We start from the raw sequence: 26,700 nt of genomic DNA, 5'->3' as shown, positions 1-26,700 counted from the left end.
ATTTTGTAAATTTTAAAGTAAAATGTTTATTCCAATTCAAACACTTTCCTTAAAGCGATGACATTCATAAAGGCTTCACTGTATATTCTTGCAATTCTAAGCATAGAAATCATACATAAATTCAAGGAAGCAGAGTTATCACTCACATGGGTTTTATTTCCACAGAATAAAACATTACTTCATTCTGTAAAACCAAGGTGGAGTGGGAAATGGTTCTGGGCCACTTGTCTTTAGTCAGCATTATTGAAATAAATGATTCATTAATTGAGAACTTCTATGTGACAGGAAGTGTATCAATACTGGGGCCACGAACCTGGACAGAATGAGTCTCAAGGAACTCATATTCTTGGTTTTTCTATTTATCTTCTCTACTTCTAGGACTTTCTACCCAGCATATTTCTGAGATCATCCATCTCCTTCTCAAGATCCATCCTGGGCTACTTTCACTACTTTTCCATACTCACTTTCCTCCATTCCTTGGGGTCTCAAGCCACCTAACTGTTCACTCTCCAAAACATGCAGAGTGCCTCCCTGGTAGGGGCCAACATGTGTTTTGTACCAGGCCTGGAAAAGGGGCATTTTTATTGACATACAACTGCTAAATAGAGGGCTTTAAACACCAGGATTAGAGCTGGAGGGATTAAACACTACCTTACAAATTTAAGGTACTATATTTGGAAGGACAATGAGGTACAGAAGCAAAATGGGGATAAGAAAACAATGAAGTTAAGTTACTGTATCAAGCAGGTGGTGGTAAATCTGCTGCAACTTTCAAGGTGGAATACGTGCTTACTATGAGTCTGCTATTTAGTGGAGCTGGTACATAGTTCACACACTACCTTAAACACATCGCGTTCTTTCTGCACATGCTTACTTCTCTTTGAAATGCTCCTCTCCTTATCCTTTTAATGAATATCTAGTCATCTTTCAAGACCCAGGACAAATCTGCTCTCTTACATGAAGCCTTCCTCAATCTTCTCTTGCTCGCATAGCACATGGTACTCTGTTATGGATTTCTCGCGTTGCTGTTTTGTGATATATCTACCTCCTGCTCCTTGGCTAAGTTGAAGGCATCTCCACCATGACAGAGACTTTTTTTGTGTCATTTTTTGTGATCTCAGCATTTAGAGAGTATCTTAATAATAAATAATGCCTATTGTTAAACAAAATCAAAGAGATTAGAAGAAAGGAAGAGGCAGTCAGGAAAGAAAAGCAACAGTGGGAAGGGAAAAGGCAAATGGAAGGGAAAGAATAAAGCAAGAATAGAAATGAAAGAATGGATGAATCTCTTTTTTCCTCTCTCACATTTCGAAGCAGTCTTATAATTGTTTGCTTTCTTTGACTTTTTTACTCCTATTTGTTCTAATCTCTCATTTTTCCCCCACCACAAAAATGTGCATCCCTCAATTCTTCAAGTTCAAGAAGTAACAATTTTTTTTCTTCTTCTTCTTTGTTTGGCTCAGCTAAAAACTCAGAGGAAAGAGATCTTTATTCCTCTATTGTGAGGACCATTAAGTAAGCCCAGAATCTGGCCTTCCACAATAGTGGATTTGAAAAAAGAGGTAGGCAAGCTGGGGTTTAATTTCCTCCTCCTTAAAAGGAAAGGATTCTATTGCACTCTTAACAGGGTTGTTTCTTTGAGCCAGCCCCAGGATGTAAAACCTATTTGGGATGGGGCCAAAGGGCTGTGCTGTCCATGCTGGAGGATGGCTACACTGAAGTGAAGCAGAGATTAATCAATCCAAGACAACATCTGTCAGGATATTGAGTTTGGCTCTTGTTATCAGCTGCCTGCACTTCAGGGGCTATGTAATATTCAATTGATTATCTCTCACCTGCAAAGAGTAAGCTTCTCTCTTTGCTTAAAAATCACTGGGACTAGCTGAAGAGGAATCGATCTCTGGAGAAAATGCTGACAGGAAAACAAATCAGAAATAGGACAAGGGGATGAGGAAGGAAGGGAAAGAGAGTTTGGCTTATGCCCTGGTATTTTTTTTTTTTTTTTAGTGAGGGGTGTGTGTGTGTGTGTGTATGTGTGTGTGGGTGTTTTGTTTAATCATTGGCTTAGTTCCTTGTTGCTTTGAGGGAATGAGATTCTTTGTTTTACTTGTCAGTCCTGATTATGATAAATGATGACAAGACAACATAACTCTTTTGTACTTCTTTGAGATCCCATTAGTAGGAAAAAAAAAAAAAAAAAAAAGCTTTACTCTTTGTCTCTAAGGACCAGGACCCAAGTCTCGTAGACCTTATGGATTTCCTACTGGAGAGGACACAGCAAGAATCCATGGCAATTCTGTACATTTGGAGAGGAAAAAAATTACCTCCTAGGGAGACAGAAGTGACAGGTTTGAGTCTAATCACAGTTACTCTAATAACCTAAGCTCCCTTGATATATCATAATGTAATCTTCAAAAGTTGTGCCATCTTTAGGGCACTTGTTTCATAAATATGTGTTTATTCTTTCTCGCTCCCTCTCACTAGTACCTGGACTTTCACTCGGTCATTTTCCTATACAACTACAGTGAATGCATTTTTATGCCATTTATGTTTATTTTACAGTACTACTCTTTTTTCCACTACACTGTAAAACTTCCCCATCCAATCTTCAGCACTGATCTCACTCCTGAGATTTAGTCATTTATATTAGTTGGCTAGCTTCTAGATTATGCCATTGTTGCCAAACATTTCTCACCTTCAAACTATCTCATAGGCCACAACTATTGCAATGTAAGTTACCAAATTATGTTCTCTTTCCAAAAAGTAAATACAATACATAAAAATTTAAAAACTAAATTCAGACACCTAACCTGATATACAAGGTCACTCATAACTGATTCACTCTACATTTCCAGATATGTCTACTTTGATCCTCTTTGTAATCCTCATACTTGCCCAGCAAAGATTCACCATTTTCCTAAATCACCTTGTGCTTCCCTAGTTGTACCTCAAATGCTCATGTTCACATACATTCTATGCTTCAAATATAACAGCACACTCTCAGTTTCCTGAATTCTCTATACACCTTTAAGTGCCTCTTCCTTTGCACATGCTATTTCCTCATCCTAAAACATCTGTTTTTCTTCCTTCTAACCATTATGGATTAACTCTTACTCAAATGTTAAATAGTCAATATTGATGTCATATTTCTAGATTGTTTCCTCTTCTCTCCCACTCTATGTAGATGATTCAAATATTCTCCAAAGCAACCTATGTTTCTATTCTCTAGCATTATACCTGATAATGAATGGATGGATAGGTGAGTAAACAAATAAAATTATACTGTGTGGAGTTGTCTACTTTTCTATCCTTCCCACACCTGTACAAACTTATTCTTACTATCCTTCAAGGATCTTCAATTTCCATATATCGTTAAAGTTTTCCTTAACCATGCTCATTACAAGTAATTCCTTTCTTTTTAATTTTCCTAAATTCTTATTCAATAAATGGTACGTGCTTTTATTTGCAATGTGTAGTAATTACATATATCCTTTGTTCCTGGAAATTTTGGGGAATAGTTTAATTAGATTTTATATAAAGCTGTTTTAGGATCATTTAAATTTCTTTTCTAGAAAACTGATGTTCTGGGGTTTAAATTGAGACAATGGTCCTAGAAAAACAGAAGAGTAAAGTGGGGGAAAGTGGGGCAAGTTTCAGAGCATGAAGACAAGTAAGATCTTGTAGATAACTATTTGAGAATACAACATTCATCTTTAAACAACCCAAAACACATATCAATAGGAAGCAAGGCACACTGTAGAAATGCAAGTGTGTAAATTAACAGGATGTACACAAACAACATAAAGGCAAAATAGACACTGTGGACCAGAAAAGGTAGGATAACTTGATTATTGTTTCACATGGAGATGGATATAATTCTTAGTATTCACCTACTTGTACTGGCCTTTAGAAACGTAGAGCCAACCATTCCTGGATACACAGCCAAACAACCAGTAACATATTTATCATAGTATCTTTCATTAAAATGATTCTCATAAGTCAGCTTCTTTTGAGTTAAAAATTCTAATTGCTTCATTTTGCTCTTTATCACATTTAAAAGTGATACTGTACCTACTTTTATTATGTATGCTAAAGCATCTATATAAAAAATTTTTTGAGAGAAAAAAAGGCTCATATCTCACTGTGCCAAATAGAGTAGGTACTTAATGTCAGAGAAGGTACTTACCTTCTATATCTTTTAGAAAAGTAGCAGTAATACAGATTGGATACTACAAATTTCAGGGCATCCTATGTCAATGACTGATCTAAGGACAAAATAACAGATTTCAGCTTCATGGGTCACTATTCCTCTTCTGAAATTGAGCAGTTAAAAAAAATAAATGTTATTGACAAGGTACCAAATCAATTCTATAGGGATAGGATAGTCTTTTCAACAAATGGTTCTGAGTCAACTGGGTATGCAGATTGAAAGAACATGAATTTAGAATTTACCTCACTCCATACACAGAAATGAATGAAAAGTGACTCAGATACTAAAATGTAAGATATATATATATATATATACTTAGAATGACTCTTGTAACTTTGGGCTAGGCAAAAAGTTCTTAGATCGATACCAAAAGCACAATTAATTAGAAAAAAAAGTTAATAAATTGGCCTTATAAAATTAAATTTTTATACTTTAAAATGAAAGATCAGCCATTGACTCTAAGAGAATATTTGTAAATTTATATATCTGATAAAGGAACTATATACATAATATATTTAAAAATTCTTCCTATTAAATATGATGAACACACCAACTAAAAACGGGCAAAATCTATGAATAACATACTATTAAAAAATATGCAAAGACTAATAGGCACTCGAAAAGATATTCAACATAAGGTATTATGTCAGTACAAATTGAAATGACAGTATAATACCACTACACATCTATGCAAATGGCTATACCAAAAGGAAAGCATCAGTAAAAGTTGGCAAGAATGTAGAGAAACAAATTATCATACATTGCTAGTGAGAATGTAACATGGTATAGCTACATTGAAAGAGTGTGGTGATTTCTTAAAAGTTAAATATAAATTTTCTATACAATCTAGCAAATTGCAACCCTAGATAGAAAACAGAAGATAAATGAAAATGTATGCTAACATAAAGAATGGTTCACAAATGTCACAAATGTTCATAGCAACATTGTCCATAAAAGCACCAAAGTGTCCCATCAACTGATGAATGATTAAACATAATTTGGTATATCCATAGAATGGAATATTATTCTGTCATATAAAAGAAAAAACCTACACTTGCATGCTACTATGTGGATGAACCTTCAAAAACATTACGCTAAATGAAAGAAGCTAGATGTAAAATGCCACATATTGTATAATTCCATTTATAGCAAATATATAGAGACAGAAAAACAGATTGGTGAGACACCAGTGTTTGGGGTAGGAATGAGGATTGACTAAAATGGGCTTAAGGAATCATTTGGGGATGATAAAAATCTCAGACTAGATTGTGGTAATAGCACAACTCTGTACATTTAGTAATAATCATTGAACTGAAAATTTACATAGGTAATTTTATGATATACGTTATACCTCATTAAAACTACTAAAAGTAAATAGGGGCACCTGGGTGGCTCAGTGCCCCTGAGCATCCAACTTGGGCCCAGGTCATGATCTGACACTCCGTGAGTTCGAGTCCTGCATCAGGCTCTGGCTGACAGCTCTGACCTCGGAGCCTGCTTTGGATTCTGTGTCTTCCTCTCTCTGTCCCTCCCCTCTCTCTGTCTCTCTGTGCCTCTCAAAATAAATAAACATTTAAAAAAAATTAAAAAAAACTGCTAAAAGTAAATAAACAGTGCTGATAAGCTTACGAAAGCACTGTTATGTCTCAGCTTTAGTATCACCTCTTCAGAGGGGCTATACCTGGAAACTTTATCCATGTACCCCCTTCATAGGGTCTATTATTATATATTGCTAACTTCCAATTGCAGCACTACCACACGCTATTACTGTTATGCAAGTATTGGAATTTTGTTTATTCTCTTTCTCAATTTGAATGTAAGCCCCATGTGGGAAGGTACTTTATTTCTCTCGTTTACCATTGATTCTTACAACTTAGAACAATAGCAGGAACAAAAATATGGTTAGCAGTCATTTGTCAATGGATGGATGAATAGATAGATAGATGGATATATAGATAGATAAATGGCTGAGTGATTCATATTTTCTAAGCAAATTAGTTGTATGTATTTTTAGGAGATTCAGAAAATAATCTTCCATTTTGAGAGGGGAAAAATGCAACAGATGGGAAATGGCATTTCCTCATGATCAAGAAAGCAGAACCCCTTCCCCAGATTAGGCATCTGAGACTCTAATTCCCAAAGAAGACAAGTTGCCAGAATGAGCACAGCCAACTTCCACCTCTCTTTTTCTTTAACCATCCCATTAACAAAGTGATTTTCTCCAGGGTCTAGATCCAATTAAGAGCAAGGGCAGCAGAGAGGAGAACATTGAGTGAAGCAATGTTAAAGACGTTTGCACACATTCCTCTAGGGGATAGAGAAGCTTTATTGGCATTCCCACCCCTCCTCCTCCTTTTCCCTCTCCATCCCCCCCTCCTAAACTCCTTTCCAGAAGGCATCAGGACAAAGAAGCACCCAGCATTCAGCTCAGGAACAGAAAATAAATACACTGGGAATACCCCATGGTCCCTGGCTGAATACAAAGCAGTGATTCAGCAAAGAAACGGCAGCCTCAGTGAGAACAGAGAGCCTGCACTGAACACAGCACCAGGAACAAGAGGAGAGAGAGGGGGGGACAGAGAGAGAACATCTTAATGTCTTCACCAATCTATCCCTCTGGTGATGTCTCCCACAATAATGAGTTTAAATGCAATCATAAGTGAAAGAAAAAAAGGAAAAGGGACTAGACTGATAACACTGCACAAAGGGAAGAAGAATATAGCAAGATAAAAAAATATCCATTTTTCATACAGATTTAAGACAAAAATGAACTAGAATCTAAAACAGGTGGTAGAAATTAGATGATTTAAAAAGGGAGAGTGCAGAAAAATAAATGATATAATTTATTGGTTAGTTCAGAATGAACCAGGGAGCTGTGTTCCATTTGTGTCCCATGGCCACTGACTTCAATTATCTTGTTAAAAAGTCTTAGCTTTATTTCCAGTGTATGTGGTGGGGATAATGTGCATGTCCTCCTTTCCTCCTTCACTAGGGTCTGATGAGCACTAATTAGGCTAAGTATGTGACATGTCTTTAGAACTTTAGAGTGCTAGATAAACAGAATGCTTTTTGAAGTGCCTGTATATTGTTGGTACTGAATAAACATTAAATCACACTCAAGTTTGAGGCTGAGCAGGAGAGAGAAGTTTATAGTTCATTGGGGAAAGATTTAAATTTCATTGCAGCATTTCTAAGCTAGTGACAAAACATTACTAATTCTCCATAGCCCTACCTTGTCCAAGGGCCATGTGGGGGAGGGGAGGAGGAATCAGAGAAGCTCTTACTAATGAAATCTGAATGTTTATAATCAAGTGAGGGTCCATAGGATGATGCAGAGTATAGCAGTATATGGATAAAAGGGTGGAACTCATTACTACAGGGAAGAAATTATAAGGAATATCTCTAGGTTTTACGAAAAGACTTAGTCTTACACAAGATGACAGAGGAGATATTGTGGATTAAATATCATGCTATTTACCCAATAAAATCTACAAAACCTACAAGTCAAATGCTTTAATAAGAGTCTTGGAAAGCCAGCTTTTCCATTCTTCTGATTGATGGAGCTCTGTATGCAGCAAATAAGGCTGGGTGCCAGGTTAATACTCTACATATTAAGAAAACTTTGGGGAGTGTGCATTTTATTATAATTTCATTTCTCCTCTATGCAGAATTCCATTTTTCTTACCCTTCAAACTAGATTAAATACTGTAAATCACGGCTTTATTGATAGGAAAGTAGGTATTTGCATTACTCTTAAAAATGCCATCCCCAAGAAGCCAAATGCATCTACTGGAAAAAAAAAAAAAAAAGAGTGAAGTTTGCCAAGCCAAATAAATTGCCTACTGTGAGGGGGCTGGGCATTTAGATCTGGTGGCAACACTAGATGTCTAAGTCATAAAGCTTTTGCCATGTCTCCACTATGGGAATGTGATTAACACACAAAATCAGCAAGAAAATAATTTCAAAAGAAGTATTCATCTTTGGTATTTTCACTAGCCCAAAAGATTTCATCACCCCATAGTCTGATAAAGGAAAAATCAATGTCCTATTATCATTTGGATCATATATAGCCATATATGATCTATAAAATGGAACAGACCAATAAACTCACTTTGCTCTGTGCCTACCATTAAAAGAATTACTGAGTACCTGTTATTTATCAGCTGTGTTCCAAGCAATATGTGGGACACAGAAAACAAGTGTCATGGAAACAGTTGTGATCTAGACTATGATCTGCTAGTAACTAGTTGTTTGATCATAGGAAACTCATTTATTTTCCCTAGAGTTTTATTTCCTCTTTAAAATGCAGCATAATATGATATATTTGAATATCAATATTAGCACTGATGGAGAGGTTACCCAGACCAAGGTATGTGTGTGGTCTCCAACCTTCCTTCATTCTATAATTTAGGGAGCTTGCATTCTAGTTGAGGATACAAAGATAAATACTTTCTATCCTCTAGTGAGGATACAAAGCTAAAATACATGAACTATTAGCAAACACTGAAGCACTAAATTTTTTGGTATTTCCTAAAGTCTCCACACCCAAAACATAATAGTAAACAAGCAAAAAAATAAATAAGGAAAAATAATAAATTGAGGATGGTATAATTAATGATTTCTTATAAGAGGGAGGGCTTCAGGTGATTAGAATTTAGGTAAATGGAGGGAGGGAGAATGAACCATACATCCTGAAGAAAGATAAAACTTTAATATCTATCTATCTATTGTTAATTTTACTTATTTTTGAGAGGGACAGTGAGAGAAAGAGAGAGTGGAGGGGCAGGAAAAGAGGAGGACAGAGGATCCAAAGCAGGCTCTGTGCTGACAGCAGACAGCCCGATGTAGGGCTGGAATTCACAAACTGTGAGATCATGATCTGAGCTGAATGAGCTACCCAGGCACACCAAAACACTAATATTTTAAAAGGGAACTGTGGACATGGGCTATCAAGAAACATTCCTGACAAGAAGAGAAGATGGATATTACAGAGTGACACATTAAGAACTCATGGCGCTTATGGGGTGCCAGGATGGCTCATTCAGTTGAATGTCCAACTTTGGCTCAGGTCATGATATCTCGGTTCACAAGTTCCAGTCCTGTGTCAGGCCTTGTGCTGACAGCTCAGAGCCTGGAGCCTGCTTCAGATTCTGCATCTCCCTCTCCCTCTGCCCACCCCTACTTGTGCTCTCTCTCTCTCTCTCTGTCTCTGTCTTTCTCTCTCTCTCAAAAATAAATAAACATTTAAAAATTTTTGAAAAAAAGAACTGATGATGCTTAGAAATTGAGTCTGATGGGACACAGACTGGAGGCCAATTACAGCTGATTAAGCAAGGAAAGGAATTAATGAAAAGCTGCATTTGCAAGAAGAACCTAGAAATATAGACTACAATCTCCATATTACTCACTGCTCATTGCCGATACTCGCCCAGTGCCTAGCATAACATAAGTACTCAATACATGTAAAGACTGAAGTCAGTCATGCACTGATAAGGGTTTGGAATATAGTGATAGCAGTGGGAATAAAGAAGTTCCATTATTTAGTGACAGCTCATCAAAATTACTAGGTATAAAGAAAAATAAAGGCAAAATAATAAATAATAACAATAATACCAATAATACAAACTATAACAGCACCATAGCACAATTGAGAATCAAGTCTGAAATGGAACTGTATATCTGCTGTGACTGCCCTGTGTCTTGCTCTTTATCCTGGACCCTAGAGTCATCATCACCATATTTCCTAACTTTGAAGCAACATAGAACCGTCAACATCAGAGTGAGGCTGTATTCCATGGTAAAGAATAATAAGCCAAAGTAGTCTAAAGTATGGTGAGGTATAATTATAATTACTAATCTACCTCAAGGTAAAGAGGTGTGCCAAGAAGTTTGAAACAAAGACCTCTTGGTGTTTTCTGGTAGCACACAACCTGAAATTGGGTTACTCTATGTATTATTCCCTCACTTCTTTACTGAATATGCCTCTTTCTGCTTTTTCTCTCTATCTCATTCAAGTTTCACCACAACCCTTAGGACTCAGCCTTTCATTAAAAATGTCCATAGTAACATATCAACCCACAGCAATTTTTGAAAAGTCATCTGAACCACCATCAAGAATATATTGCTTTCATTGTTACTTAATTTTTCATTTGTACAAGTTCCTTGAGGGACTAGAACAAGTATGGAACCAGATTTTTTAGAGCCTGATATTTATACAGTATAGATTATTTCCTTTAAAAAATACAAAATGGTAATTAAAAATTAGAGACAAATCTTTGGAATAGCTGGCTCATGCAAGTGAAGAGCCCCCAAATCTTAAGCTTCACCATGAATCTACTTCTATTGGATTTTTACTTAATCCCCATAGAATGTCCCAGCACAGGGTTATGCATACTAAATACCCAGGCTACCCTCTTTCCCTTAGCAATTTCATCTAAACTATAGTTAAAACTATCTACTAATAAGAAAACATTTGATGATTCACACTGATGCAGTTCTTTTTCTGAATACCAGAGTCCTCAGATTCACTTTTCAATGGGTAATTGTACCTGAATACTTACTGGCCCCTCAAACTTGATTAACTACCCAAATTAATCTTGGTTTCAAAATCTCTTTAATTCCATATATCATTTTGTATTTGTTTCCTATCTTCCCCATATTTGTACTTCCAATAATGCTTTACCTTATTTACTTGGGAATCTCCCTCTTTCTCTATCATCCTGCCAGTCTTCTCATTTACATTTCCAACCAATATTTTTTTTTTAAATTTTTTTTTTCAACGTTTTTATTTATTTTGGGACAGACAGAGACAGAGCATGAACGGGGAGGGCAGAGAGAGAGGGAGACACAGAATCGGAAACAGGCTCCAGGCTCCGAGCCATCAGCCCAGAGCCTGACGCGGGGCTCGAACTCACGGACCGTGAGATCGTGACCTGGCTGAAGTCGGACGCTTACCGACTGCGCCACCCAGGCGCCCCTCCAACCAATATTTTAATTGGATCTATCCATCCCTGGTCTAGGTTTGAAAAACAGTAATTCATTTACATGTGAGATATATAATGTATACAGATAATACTTAAGGTATGTACAGATGTTTCGAAATTTTGCATAATTCTGTAGTTGCCCAAGACACTAGGGCTTGGGACCTGATGGCCTAAACCTTTTCTTTGGGACTAACATTGAATGAAACTGAGACATTATCCACAAGAAATCAACTCTGACATATTTAGGACTTTGTTAGATAATTCTTAGGATTCCTTGTCATTATCTTTTAACACGTTCTATTTTTATTTTAGCATCCACAGATTTTCCATTGGGAAACTGACATCCATGGGAATGTTTTCAGCATTACATACAGATAACCCACTTTGGAATGGGGTTAAGTGTGTTTTAACTGTCATCTGATCATTTCCTAATCTGCTTGGACTTAACCTATCTCTGTCTTTTCATTTCTCCCTTCAAATCCTTACTTTGTTTGCTCAAATTTTCTGAGCACTTTCAAAATTATTACCCAAATGCTACATTATGTATTTAAAAGTCACCCGGTTCCACAGGTAAAACTATGCATCAGTGCTTCTTTACTATGAACACAGCAAGGCAATGATGAGGTAATTGGCTAAGAACCTGTTAACTCAACAGGAAAGAAACTGGTTTAATACTCTGATAATTGCTATTTACAAATTTTAACACTTGAACTTGTAGGTAAATTAAGTCTTTTTACAAAAGAAAAAAAAAGAAAATATGCATACAAAAAACAAAACGCTGAATTTGGTGAAAGAGACTAGTTCAGCAACAGTTGGAAATATGATTTACCTATATATATTGATGTATGGCATTTGTTATTTGACCTCAAATTTAGTGGCAGCAGAGGCTATCTAATTTAGGAACAGGAAATCAGACATTCATAAGTTCTTGCTTAATTATTTCTGGGGAAAGTAGCTGAAATGAAAAGTAAGGGAGTGATACCAACAAAGCACTCCTCAATTCAAGAATAGCACATTTACCCAAAGGCAAATAAAGCCCATGGACACTGCTACCCACTCCCATTTTCCTGAAATGATCTTTGATGATGCTGCATGAGTCAGCAGAGAGAGGGTTCTTGGAGCAAATAGCTGGGGATGTGACTTAGTCCTCTCAGGACTCGGACCCAGGACTGGAGTGGTTCAAGGCCTAGGATACCTAAGTCCTCAGGGTAGAAAGAGAGCCAAGAGGAAGCATGTATTGGGAGATAGTATCATGTTTTAACCTTTGGGGGACTAAATGATTTAACAGTTTGAGCCATGTTGAACAATGTAAGAAATGAGGCCCCATTTAACCTGATCAATCTTATCTATTTTGATGAAGCTGGATGAATATAAAAGTATCTTTCTGAGACCAGATATGTCTTAATATTGATATGCAAAGAAAAATGAAAGAACTAAATAAATCTTACATTTTAAAGAAACATAGTCCCTCTCTCTTAACATACTAGCAAATTCTCCAGTGGGTAGAAAGTTGTAAAGGTATCAATATTAAAACCCACTGAAAATTTATTAGAGAATATATTTCTGAATGAAATTCTTCATAAGCACTCAAAGTGATATGGATGCCAATAAAAAACACACAAAAATAAATTAGATATACAGAATATCACAGAATGATAGAACATTCTGTGGTAGTACATGAAAAATCATCCATTTCAACCTTCTACTACATAAAGGTTTTCGTTTCATGGTCTTTTTTAAATGACATTTTTAATTTTGGTTAGCAGGCCTCTGCTTAAATACAAAGATGACTAAAAATTTACTTCTTTACAAGGAAATCTATTCCATTTGGTAGAACAGCAAATGAGTACACACACACACCACACACATACACATATAACAGATCCTTCTTATTAGATTCTTACGTTAACCATCTAAGATAAGAGGATATTATCATTTTCATTTTAGAAATAAAGGACTTGAGGCCCAGCAGGGATAAGTGATTGTCTCTTATTTGTTCTTGCTTACAAAGCTGGAAGTTGGTAGAGGCAATACTTGGAGCTAGGTCTCCTGGCTCAGAAGCTGTGTTATTTCCATCATGCCATAAAACTATGTGAATGATCATTTATAAAAGAATTCAACCTGGGGATGCCTGGGTAGCTCAGTCAATTGAGAATCCACCTCTTGATTTTGACTCAGGTCATGATCTCATATTTGTGAGATTGAGCCCCCACATCAGGCTCTGTGCTGAGCATGCTGACCCTACTTGGGATTTTCTCTCTCCATCTCTCTAAGGCCCTCCACCACACTTGCACTTGCTCACTTTCTCTCTCTCTCTGTCTCTGTCTCTCTCTCAAAATAAATAAACTTAAAAAACATAATTCAACCTGATTTGTTTATTTAAATTATGTTCCATTTAAATTATAAACTACCCCAAATTCTTTCCTTATTTTTTTGAGTGGGATAAAGTATGGTATAAACACATACATATGAACAATATTCTTTTAAATAGAGAGTGATAATTTGACTCCCTATAAGCTTTCTTCCATTTTTAAATTACAATTCTGTCAAAAAACCAGAATTTTCTTATCTTTCTGCCTTACTTGGTATGACTGATATGACACAAAGCTATCCTCTTTTTATGTCAAATATGGTCGCAAGTTTGCTTATCATATTTTTATCCAAATATTGAACATGGCCAAGGACACACTGAGAGGATCCTTTACCACTGTCAATCAATATTTCTTTGGCAAGATTATCCAATCAAAGGAAAAAAACCTAGCTCATTATAAACCAATAACTTGTTCATTTATCTGTCAGGAGAAACTTATCAAAATACAGATACTCAGAGTAAATGGTTTTTCCCTGATCTATCAACCTGGAATTTATTAGTTTTAAAGAAATCTACTTACCAGTTACCGATTGTTCCCAGGGAACCCATGTTGGTTCGCAGTAGTCACTGCTTCCTTTTTTAAAATGTTCTAGAACTTAGGGCTTTGTTGTTGTTGTTATTGACAATATAATTTTCCCATTTTAACTAGGACACTATTTTATGTCACCAATACTGTGAAATGGTTTCTATATTGACAGGGATTCAAATGTTAGCAATAGTATGTCTATAATCATACTACCAAATTGTTTTCTGCCCTGGATATATAATGCATCTGAGTCTTACACCTGAATTTATATTACTCTAATCATTTCTTCACTTGTCTTGGGTCTTTAATATTACAAAGGGTATAAAAGCATAATTATGATAATTTTACTTGATAAACAAATTGAAATTTAAGTAAAATTCTTATTCTACTTCAGCAGCCAGTCTCTCATATTCAGGAGTCATGCTTATTCACAGATCACAAGATCTCAAGGTGACTTAGAATAAAAGAAAAATGGAAATTTTGTCTAAAATTGAGATCAGAAAACAAGTCAGTAAACTTTTTTTAAAAATGGGGCATCTAGGTATCTCAGTAAGTGAAGCATGTTGGCACTTGATTTTCACTCAGGTCATGATCTCATGGGTTTCTGAAATCAAGCCCCACCTTGGGCTCTGGGCAGACAGCAAGGAGCCTGCTTTGGATCCTCTCTCTTTCTCTGCCCCTCCCTTGCTTACACATACGCGTATTTTCTCTCTCTCTCAAATTAAATTAAAAAAAAAAAAGAGAATTGAAATTAGAAATTTCAATTTCTAATTGAAAATTACATTTTTAAAAATTATTTCTCTTTTAGCCAATACACCATTACTGCGTATCTTATAATACAAATAGGAAAAAAAATATTATATAATCTTATTTTACTCCTTAGGGACTATAGTGCATGATAAACAAGATGCAATAAAAACAAGAAATATTAAGTCTGGAAAAAAAAAGAAGAAACATTAAGTCTGACCTCTCTTGCAAATAATTTTAGCACTTGCATAATGATTAATTACAAATAGAACTTATTAATCAAAACAAATTAAGAAAGCCATTGTATAATGCTTCCTATATATTGTACCAGTTCATATCCTTGATAACCTGGAAAATTCCGTTTTCGGCAATAAACTTCTCCATGATTGGTGCATCAACTTAATTTGAGTTCCTATTAAATAATACTATGACCCAAGTTCACAATAATATTCAGATTCATTTTATGTCTAAATTTATTATGCATATTAATAGCATATGTATGCTTGTGCTTTCTCATATTATTATTAATATATGCAAAAGAAACAAATTTTTTAAATCTTGTATTCAAATACATCCATACAACACATAAGGTATATTTATGACATTTTTTATACCTCCTAACAGATTATATATAAATAAATACTTTTATTTCTAGAGCTAGATTTTGAGTCGTTTTATTTCTACAAGTATCATATACACTTTAATATATGTACCTTATATATTAGTATTTATATACAAGTATATATATCTTTAATATAATACTTTATATACTATTTTGTATTAATGCAAATATATTTTCAAATTTCCTATAACATGACATTTATAAGCTAATGTCAGAGGTTTATTTGTTGTTGTTTTGTTTTCTTTTTTGAGCACATCACCATCCAACTTGTAACATCATGCATTTCTTCTAACGAATTCAACCATACTCAAAAACTTAATGTCAGACCTGACCAACATCTTTGTTTTAAAGGGCAAGTAGGAATTACACCCATTTCAGAGTTAAAACAATAAAAGCTAATTCCCAACTTTCTAGAGTTAACGCTTTGTGAAACTAAAACCTGAATCCCTTTATATTCAATCTAGAAGTTTATCTGATCTATAATATCCTGTAGACTTTAGGCATTTCCTTGCGGTGCTGATAATATTAGATATTAGTTCATCATATTAGCATCACAAAAGATAGACAAAAGAACAAAAGTCAGAAAGAAGGTCAAAGAAAAATCCATACGCTAAGTTAATGATTCTGCAATGTAAAATGCTGATCTTAAGATATGCTCATACAATTACATCATGAACATGCATAAGATGACAGCAATCTTGGTTATGTCAAGAAAAAGATCAAGCACAAATTGGCAAGCATATGTGACTCAAACCCCATAAAATAAACAGGTCTGATATAGGTGTGCTAGAATGAAGTATAACTGAAGAAGCACAAAAATTAGAAATCAGGAAACCAAGTAATTTTCCCAATTAATATTTTCACATGTATACATTTGGCCATCCATGACTTTGTGTTGACTTTCATTTTTATCTATATTGTTCCTACCAGAGAATTGTGGCAAATAACTTGATAACTTGAAAAATATGGAACTCACTATAGAAATGCATCACCAAAAAAGTTATAATAGAATACATAGTAATATATTATTGTATGAAAAGCTGGGTTCTATTTTCCTCAGAGTTACAGGCTTATCCTCTGACCTCATATAAATAATGCCTTTGTGCATTATAGCAAAACATACAGAGAGAATTTGGGATTGTTAAAAAGTCCACTATACATTCAAGTTTGAATTTCTCCAGGAGTCAGTAGAGAGCTCAACACTGCAAAACCCAAGAGACATCATTGTTCAGTATAAATAATCACTTTGAGTTGAATGAGCGCATGTGATCTATACCTTGTCTCATTTCTTAAGAAAGTAGAACAGATGAGGTGAATACACCTGTTGCACAACAATCCTGCCAACTGTAACTCCCAAATCCTCAACTTAGTCCCTCAAAGTTCACAGGCACTTCTAGAGGGAGAAAACCTCAGCAGCTCCCAGAAAGTATATCCCTTCTTGTAACCTACCTGGGAATCTGAGCTTTTCATAGACATTGGACATGCACTGAGTGACTCCTTTTTGTCAGAATCTCATCTATCAGCATACTTTGTCTGGGCACCTGTGTCTGAAGTTTTGGGTTCCCCTAAAATGCTACTATATGCATTTCTCATTCTCAGTACTTTGAGGTTTATCTTTGTGTCACCCCGTAGTTACAAAAGCTTTGATACAGAGCTTCACTTGTATCCTTGACCAGGTTCACTACCTGGGTAATATATCTGGGGTATAAGTCCCTTATTACTGAGGGTTCTGCCCTGTGTAAGCCAGCTTTTATCCCATGGACTCTGTTCTTCTCTGAGCCTCAACCTTGTGACTAATTCTCTATATAAGCCGACACACCTCCCTGTGACACCTACATGCCTACCTGCAGGGCCCACTCAGAGTTGCTGACCTGTTATTTTCCCTTTACTGTGCTCTGTCCCTTTTTTCTGGTGTAACATGTTGGACCTGCCTTGGCTCACCTACTAAGAAAGCTTCATGAAAACTTGACACACAAGAAATAACCTGTGTACTTGTGGTAGGACTTACTATGCAGAGCACCCACCATGCCAGGGGACTGTCTATATCTATGTCCAGTTCCTCTTAGTGACTACATCAGCCCCATCATTAGCCCAAAGTAAATTCTGTACAAATTAGAAAATAAATTCTACCATCCTCAAAGAATTTTAAGTGCAAACTATAGTAAGTACAATGTGTAGAGCCTGGACCACAGTCTTACTGTACAGTCATCCTAGTCAAGGTCTCTAAGAGGGACTTTAACTAGGTAGAAAGTTATAAGTAACAATAATAAGGTAGTAGGGTTAAGGAACCCAAACGAAGTACTGGGGAAAAGAGTTAATAATTCAAATAAGAAATCTGAGTAACAGAGAGAGTGCCAGACGCAAAAGGAAAAAGGAAAAAAAAAAAACTTAAAGAAAAAAAGTTACATGTACAGGACTGCCTTTTTGAATATGAATAGACAGATGCTGAAAGCGAAGAAAGAAAGCCTATGTGGTTAAGACAGATAGGGAACATAGAAACAGTAATGCAATTACTGAAAATTCTTCCTTGACCAGCACTAGCTGCATGATTATCCATAGAAGGCTCAGCTTTGACTTGATTTGGAGGGATTAGAAGGAGAAAGGAGGAGAGGGACAAGAGGGGGAGGAGGAGGAGGAATGAGAGACAGGAATAGAAAGAAGGGAAGAGAAGCGTAGAAAAAGGAAGAGAGAGGAGGCAAGTAGAATGGAGGGGGAGGATCAGGAGGGGAGAAGAAAAAGAAAAGAAAGGGAAAGTCACTTCTAGCATAATTTTAAACAGCATATCCTATGATAGCATGAAAACCAAGAAGGTAACTTCAGTGCTCCTATGGAATAAAGATCTCTGAAGGAGAATTACGAGGCATGAATTCTAGTTCTAAAAGTCACTCAAATCTTTAGACAACCAACTACATTTTTCTTTTTCTTTTCTGTATTTTTTAAGTAGGCTCTAAACCCAACATGGGGCTTGAAATCACAAATCCTACTTCATGAGCCACATGTTCTATTGACTAAGCTAGCCAGGCACCCCTAAATATTTTTCTTCTCACCTAAATCATTTTAAAATGACACAGTGGACTACATAATCTCCAGGCCTTTCCTACTCTAGATTTCTACAAGTTTATCCTATGGTACTTCACTAAATCTGAAGCAATGTGTTTCTTTTATGAAGGTTAATGACTAATTAACTTGAGATGATGTTGTGATTACAAGTGACTACAAAAAAGTGTTCACTCACCCTGTACTCCTGAAAAGAAATTCAACTATATTCTAAGATACATGTAACTTAAAAGTGAAAAAAAAGTGATACAAACATAAATGACCATCCTTGATCATAGAAATAAAAATAAAACGCTCATTTTATCGAATTTTCTAATGTTGTAGAGGTTATTTCCTACTCTGAATATAATGACAATAATCTTATTAAGAGGTTATATTTTATGCCTTTTCATAACTTATAAAGCATTCCAATACATAGTATCTCATTTGATCATCATAAAAATAGGTTGTGTAGTAGGCCAAGCAATTGTCAATTATTCTCATTTATAGCTCAAACTATTTCAAACTATTTGACCTAGGTCTTCTGACTATGTGTTAAGCATTGTGAACTTATGACATCCTTGACAAAATCTTTACCTATGAAACAAAGACTTGATCCTACGTTTAGCTAAAGATTGGTCACCGAGTAAAGTTGACATGAATGTCACAAACATGTAACCACGCTCTTATATTTATGTTTAGGCAGTGTAAGTGCACATAATTAAGCCTGTTTGAATACATTATCACTGAAGACATTTCCCTTGCCTAAATATTATGTTTTCTCTAAGAGACAGTACTGCAAAAGAAAATACTAGAACTGCTTTGAGTCTTGCCTAACGTAAATGAAAGTGAGAATACAAGACAATCATCTTAAGAAGCCAAACTTTAATGCCGTTTCAATAGATATTATGTAAATTGGATCCATATTAAAATAAAGTCACTCCATTTTCCATGACATTGAGTTTATGAGATCGTGTGTTAAAGAAATGAATCTATGATGATCTCATTCTTCTCTCCCAATTGAATTTGTACATCTTTGCTGTTGACATATTTTCTAAGCCATACAACATGACTTTAATTTTTACTACATATCTATTAAGTATTGCCTCAAAAATGGTTGTAAAAGAGATTCTTCAACAAGTAAAGCAGTGGTTCTCAACTCTGTGTACATATCGGAATCATTTTTAAAAATTACCTATGCCAGGCTGTACCCCAAACTAACTATATATAAATTTCTGGAAGTAGAGAATATGTGGCTTCAATATTTTTTTGAAGGTTTCCAGTTGATTGTCATGTGCAGCCATGGTTGTGAACCATGGAAAGCAGTACTTCTCCAAGTTTAAGGTATTTATGAATCATTTGGGGATCTTCTTAAAATACAGATTCTGACTTATTAGGCTTGGGATAGACCTGAGATTTTGGATTTTAACAAACGACTATGTGATACCTAAAATGCTCATCTGCAGAACAGACTTGTATTAGCAAGAGTCAGTGGTTCTCAAAGTGTGGCCCAGTCCTGAAGCATTAGCATCAAGATCTTAGACCCTACCAGAGACCTACTAAATCAGAAACTCCGAAGGTAGAAAGCAAGTAATCTGTGTTATAACAAGCACTCCTGGTACACATTCTGATACACCTTCAGTGTGAGAAACACTGGTCTGAGCAAAAGAGCTCCCTAAAGCCAGAATAATGGGCTGAATGTGGTTGAAATGACTAATATTTTATGCTTACATAAGAGTTTACAATCAAACAAACGTTCCTACTTTACCACATCTGAGCTTCTTAAACAACAGTACAGTACCTAGAGTAACTAAAATAGGCAGTTTCAGCATTTATAAATGAAACTGAAGCTCAGGTATTTAAGGGATTTGTTCAAAGTCATGAAGCATGCAAGGATGGATCCAAAATTAGAGTCCAGGTCTTCTGAGTCTTATACACTAATGAGCAGGACATTCTGAAAAGAGGGCAAACGGCTGTAAGCCATAAGTAATGCCCTAAAGAGAAGTGCAGGGGGTGACAGCAAGGGGGACCAGCACCATCAAGGGGGACATTCTGAAAACAGGGTAAATGCTGTAAGCCATTAGTAATGCCCTAAAGAGAAGTGCTGGGGCTGACAGCAAGGGGCACCAGCACACATTTAGGTAATGTCCTATCCCATGAGTCACAGATATCTGTACCTGAATTTTCAAAGATGACGCAAAATATGTACTTATTCACTTTTTGCCTGAGTTTGCTGTTATGTATAAGCAGCTTTAAGAAACACAAATGTTTAACCCTCATCAACTTATTTAGTGAAAGAGTCAGAAACCTTTGTTGTTCACTGCACAACTCTACAAATAATTTATTCAAAGACAGATGACATAGAACAGAAAAATCACCTTAATATGTGGGGTTTATGTGAATACATACTTACATGCTTCATACTTAGAAACACAAATTATCACAATTTGCATTTGTCACATGAGACTTAGCTACTTTGTTCCTCTGTCCATAAGTAACAACAAATAATATAATTTACTGGTATATCAACATTAATAAATGTATCTAATATGCCATATTCCTAGACAATATGTAGTGTGCTATACTCTACTATTTACCAATATATTCGATAAAGGATTTAATGAGTAATGAAGGGTTCTTAAAGTATCAGTAAGAACCAATAAATTTTGATTACCTTTAGTAAGTTAGCCACAGAGAAAGAAAACTTCAAAATTGTCACAAGTTTTCCCAAAAGACCCATGCCCACAAAGTTTCTTTTCAAAATAGTGAATTTCAAGTGATAGAAAAATCACATATTGTGTCAGGAGTATGTTTGAGTGTTGATACTTTCTTTGTGAATGTAGGCGTTCCAGATGCCTTAAGGAAGAGAAGCCATTTTTCCCTTGAAATTTGCACAAAAGTTTCACATTGAGCGGTCAAATAATTGTATCTTTTGTGTTGTATCCTCTTTTTCCCCTAGTACAGAAACAAATAATGAAATAAAGACCAGAATTTTGAAAAATTAAAAATTAATTAATTAAACTTAGATATTTGGTTTCTTGCAGTTAACATTTATTAGGCACATTTAATTTAAATGGGGAAAATGTCATCACCATGAAAAGCATTATAATATCTTGCAAACACCAACAGGGTCAGAATTATGAAATAAATAAAACTGTAATACCTCAAATTTAAAATATTTACAATCACAATAGTTTGAAACCTTTGCATTTCATCATATATACATTTATGCAATATGTCCAAAATATGTATTTTATGTAATTTTCACAGTTATCTTGTGAATAGATATATTGGGATCAAATATTTTATTATCTTTCTAGACATATGCTACTGTTACTAAAAGTATGCAACTTTAAAGGCTAGATTAGAACACTTTCTATTTCCATTTTTCCTTGGCTTATCAGGAGAGCTGCATGGTTTCAACCTACCAAGATTAACCTGGGAGAGAATCTCTATAGGAGCCTGTGTGCAAGGGTAGAAAGTTAGAAAAACAGTGCTAGAAACTTGTCCAGTAATTGATGAACTCTTACACTTGTTGGGGGTGACAGTGGGGCAGGTGGACTCTGTTCAGAAAAATACCTGAGATGTTCTCACAAGTCCCATGGGTATGTCTTACACGTTTACTGTGCAGACAAATAATGCAGTTTCTGGTTCAATATCTAGGAAGGAACTCAATGTACTGTTGCTGCCACCACTGGTCTGCGGATACTTTGATTCTATTCCTTTAAGATAAAAGAGGGTGTGTGGTTTCTTTCAGCTCTTAAGGATCTCATAAAGGACCTCATGAATCTAGACTCTCATCTGGGAAAAAATAAGGTTAGGTAGGTCTATGTGAGAATATAGCTCTTTCCACCTAGTTTGTCATCTTCATTCTATAGTCTTATATTGTGTTTTTTTTTTTTTGAAATGATAGAAATTACAGAGCAAGACCCCCAAGGCTAGTATACATCTCCTATTTTGTATAATTATACAAAAAATGAACATCAATTCCCCAAAGAGACACTGTTTTTTTTCATGGAAGTAAGGCAGTAAAGGTAATGTTTTAGGGACAAGCAGCCAAACTCCTGTCACTGACCACCAGAATTACAACCTTCCTTGTGTCCTGTTGCCATTTCAGATTATTCAGGGCCACAGATTCACTGAGAGAGGTTTTTTTTGTTCTGTTCTGTTTTGTTTTTCTCCTTGCCTTTCAGTTTCTCAGTGCCAAACATCTACCGTGGCTTCCAATGAATCAAGTTCTCCTTCCTCTCCTCCCCTAAAAGCTCATGCTCCCAGTAAAATGTCACAAATAAAGTAGAAGCAAGCCTTTCCCAGGCTAGACTTGTAACAGAACGCAAGAAAACCATTCTCACCAGGAAACTGACCCACAAAGCTTACTGGGCTCAGTTAAACAGATTGAGAAGAAGGTCACCTAAGAAACAAAGAAACTCTCTTCATAGTTACTTCTGATAGAGCTCCACCAACCCAGAAATAAAAGGCTTGTCCAAGGCAAAAGAAAGAAAAAGAGGGCATATTAGGTGAGGTCTGGAAAAGCAATTGACTCTCACAGGTGACTTCTCTGCATGCTCTGTTTGTCTATCTTCTCTTTCTCAGTGAACAACTGTTTCTATATTTATTCTCATTTCTCACCACCCCATTTCCAATGCTATAATGTCTACTAAGTGTAATACTTAAAAACTCCATTTCTTTTAATCCATAGACACACAGAAACACATCGGTATCGTATGCAGATATTTAGGTAGTAAGATGCCTCTCAAAAACACAGACTTCTATGCCTAGGCTTATACGAAAATATAAGAATATCTTTTACTTCTGAATTAACATTTACATGTTTACTCTTTGATAACTATAGTTTAACTGTAGTTAACTATAGATAACTATAGATAACTCTTTGATAACTATAGTTTAAGATATAGGTGATGCTGACTTAACAAAGTTCATGGACATTTAAGTAAAAACTTAGACATCCAGGATATTCACTTCTCCCATATTCAGTCTTATAATCAGCAAAAGCAAATCCTTCAGGGGATAGCACAAATTTATATAGAATGCTTCCCTGGTAAAGAGTCAATGACGTTAGGGAGTATCAACGTTAGCAGTTGAGATGGCATGCTTATGTGTTTGCAAAAAACATCTTCTGCATCATGTCCAAATCCCTTTGCAAACAGATAAATTACTCTATAAATCTTATTACTCCATGTGATAAATCACACAGGCAGGTTTGCAGGGCTGGAAAGCTGGTAGGGGAAATCTGCTTTGGATAGTAGGATCTCTGGGATTCATAATCATCCAATGCTCAGGAAACGAAGAAAGCAGCACTCACACATTAGGATTTTCTTAGTTTTTACAATCTGCAGCAACACACACACACACACACAAACACACACAACACAATGCACACAACACATACCATTCCTCTATAACAAGGCTGGAGATCCCAAAGCAGGACACTGTGACAGCCAACCAAATTTATTTCTGAGAAATGGAAAGAAACTTTGCTGCTCTAGGCAGCTCTGCTGGAGAACTGCTCCCTGATGCCCCAGGGTTTATGCACTATCAGCTCCTTGCACACAGATTATAGGTTTATTTTCTATTGTGTACTGGTTTTTATTGCCACAACAAGCAATATTAACTGTATGGACAGACTGACACTGGGGCATTTCATTTGGACAAAATGAGATTTAAGGGTCTCCAACGGAAAACATTTTGTTTGTCTTCTTTCTTTCTTTCTTTCTTTCTTTCTTTCTTTCTTTCTTTCTTAAAAGAAATTTAAGAAAGCTAGGAAAAAGGAACAAGGGGTATGTGCAGGGGGTAGAGGAGGGGCAGAGAGAACAGAAACATAGGAGAAGAAGCTTGATGCTTTTTTAGAAATAGAATGATGGCTAGGCTCCATTTGAGTGTCTCTAGCTTGCTGTCCCTTATAGGGTCAAACTCCCAAGGACTGGGACTCTTCCTTTCCAAATTTCTATCCTAAATTATATTTCAGAGTTTGGCACAGCTGCACAGAGATAGGACTGGAAGGTCAACAATCAATCTGAAATACCCATTTTACACCAGGTTAATTCCTGCCTAACCTTTGTGCTTCTACTCCAATTCTTAAATATCAGCAATTTGGCAAGTTCCTTTTTCTTTTTCTTCTCTTCATTCATGTGTTGATTTCTATCCACATTCCAGAAAAGGCTCAGTAACCAACCAAAGTTCTAATATTGATTTATTGCTCTCGGTGTCAATTAGAAGATCCTTACAGAAAGTCTCCAGTCCAGACTACTGCTGGGGCAGAGGGAGAGCCTTGATGTGCAATATTCTCTCTCTCTCTCTCTCTCTCTCTCTCTCTCTCTCTCTGTCTTCACACACACACACACACACACACACACACACACAGAACACAGCACAGAGATGCAGTACTGTGTACCACTCTCTGAGAGCATAATTCAACAACTCCTCTTTCCTGGTTAAAGAACCCCAACAAAACTCTTAAGTGCAAGCATCTAAAATTACAAAAGCAAGAACACTGCCCAAGCGTCACTAACACCATAGGCGAAGTTAGGCTCTCTTGGTAAGAGAACTGAGGTCCTGAGAAACCAAACACATTTAAGCAACATTGCTGGTCCTTGACGGGAAGCAGAATTCCTCTGAAATTTGTTGGCAGATACCTGGGCCACGCAGTAAAAGGCGCGTGTGCATGCACATGCACACACACACACACACACACACACGCAAGCCTGCAGCATCAGAAGCTGGAGTTGAAAACACACACACACACACACACACACACACACACACACACAAACACACTCCCGCGCGCACACAGCCTAAAGTTGCCCGAAAGCCCTACCTGAGGATGGCCGTGTCCCCCTGCCTCACGGTGATGTTGTCCGTGCCTCGGTTAAAATCCACGCTGCGAACAGGCAGTCCTGTGGGAAGAAGGCAGAGCAATCTCAGTAGGACCAGCGGCAACTGTTTCCGATCAGGCTGAACTCTGCCGACCATGGTGGCCACGCCGAGGTGCAGGTCCCCGCGTACTCTGGAGCGTGTGTGCGTGCTGCTCACCGCCGAGGGGGCTTTACAAACACGGGGCTTTCATCAACGGCCAGGGCGGAACGGGCTTGGCCAGTCTGAGCTCCTCGCCACTTTCCCTCTCTCTTTGCCTGGCTCAGGGTGTCCTCCCTCTAAGACTTAACAAAGCCCTCGTAAAACCCCAGCGGAAGGGGGGAAAGTCAAAGGAACAAAATTTAAAAGGAGAGAGTGCAAATATAAACCCCTCCAGGAAAGATGAGGAGAAAGCCGCCCAAGGAAGTGCTCTTCTCGGGCCTGCCCGGGCTGGATGCTCCTTTGCCAGCGTCTGAGCTGAGCTCCTGCCCTCCCTAACCCACTTTCCCAGGCGGGCGGGCGAGGGAGCCGGCACCCAGCCTGCCAGCGAGTGTAAAGAAACCCACACAGCGGCGGCAGCAGCCCGGAGTCTCCCTCCACCCCCCCCCCTTTCCTGTTTCTCCCTCCAGTCCCTCCCCTCTGCTCGCACCTCCCCCGCCCCCCGCGGATTTCAACAGCCCCTCCACGTCATCCCCTCCGCCCTCCCTCCGGCCTGGCCCCTCGCTTTGCACAACTGCCCCTTCAGCAGCAGCCAGCCTCGGTGAAAGCCTGATGCCGCCTTTAGGTTGTCAGGACAACAGCTCCATCTGAGGCCTGGCTGATTCCTTAAGAAGAGGGAATGGAGCTTGGATGTACTGTGCTAGAGAAAGGGGAGAAGGAGAGGGACTCAGGCTGTGAAAGCACGGGAGGAAGAGTGTGGGAAAGAACAGGGAAACGGAGAGATGGACGGAAAAGGAGCCCGGGAAAGAGAAGGCAAGCAGAAGGCAAGCCTTGACAGACAAGGGAGTGAGGCAGAGAGGGATAAGAAAGCACGGGGAGTGAAGGGGGACCCGTGCCCAAAGATGAGATGGGCAATGTAAAACAGAGGAGGAACTTGCCAGGGGAGGCAAAGATTAGAAGCCAAAGTTGGTTTCAAAACTTAATATTCCTGGCCACTGGCTTCTTATGCTCACATATTTTCCATTCCTTCCTCTCTCCTGCACTTTCTCTTACACGATTAAAAAGGTTTATTTTCTCTCCTTCCTTTACACCCCCCTCCCCTCCTTGGAGCCCCCTTATGAAAGATGGATTGGAGACAATGCTGGTATTGAATGGTCTGGAGTGTGGAATGCCTGG

The 26,700-nt window shown here is 37.2% G+C and overlaps 1 protein-coding gene across 2 annotated transcripts in view; it reads right to left on the bottom strand.

The window, feature by feature from the left end:
• LOC115523726 (limbic system associated membrane protein) overlaps window positions 1-25,931 on the bottom strand; it is a 649,474-nt gene extending 623,543 nt beyond the window's left edge. The window contains exon 1 of one of the 2 annotated variants that reach the window (XM_030329958.2): window positions 25,331-25,931. In XM_030329958.2, the coding sequence (XP_030185818.1) occupies window positions 25,331-25,485 (155 nt within the window). In that variant the 5' untranslated portion in view covers window positions 25,486-25,931. The remainder of the gene's footprint in view (window positions 1-25,330) is intronic. The other variant, XM_030329957.1, reaches the window with a different exon arrangement.
• Between the last annotated feature and the right edge of the window lie 769 nt (window positions 25,932-26,700).

Source organism: Lynx canadensis, chromosome C2 (genome assembly GCF_007474595.2).
Source record: "Lynx canadensis isolate LIC74 chromosome C2, mLynCan4.pri.v2, whole genome shotgun sequence".
Taxonomy (NCBI): domain Eukaryota; kingdom Metazoa; phylum Chordata; class Mammalia; order Carnivora; family Felidae; genus Lynx; species Lynx canadensis.
This window is presented reverse-complemented; position numbering and strand designations above follow the sequence as displayed.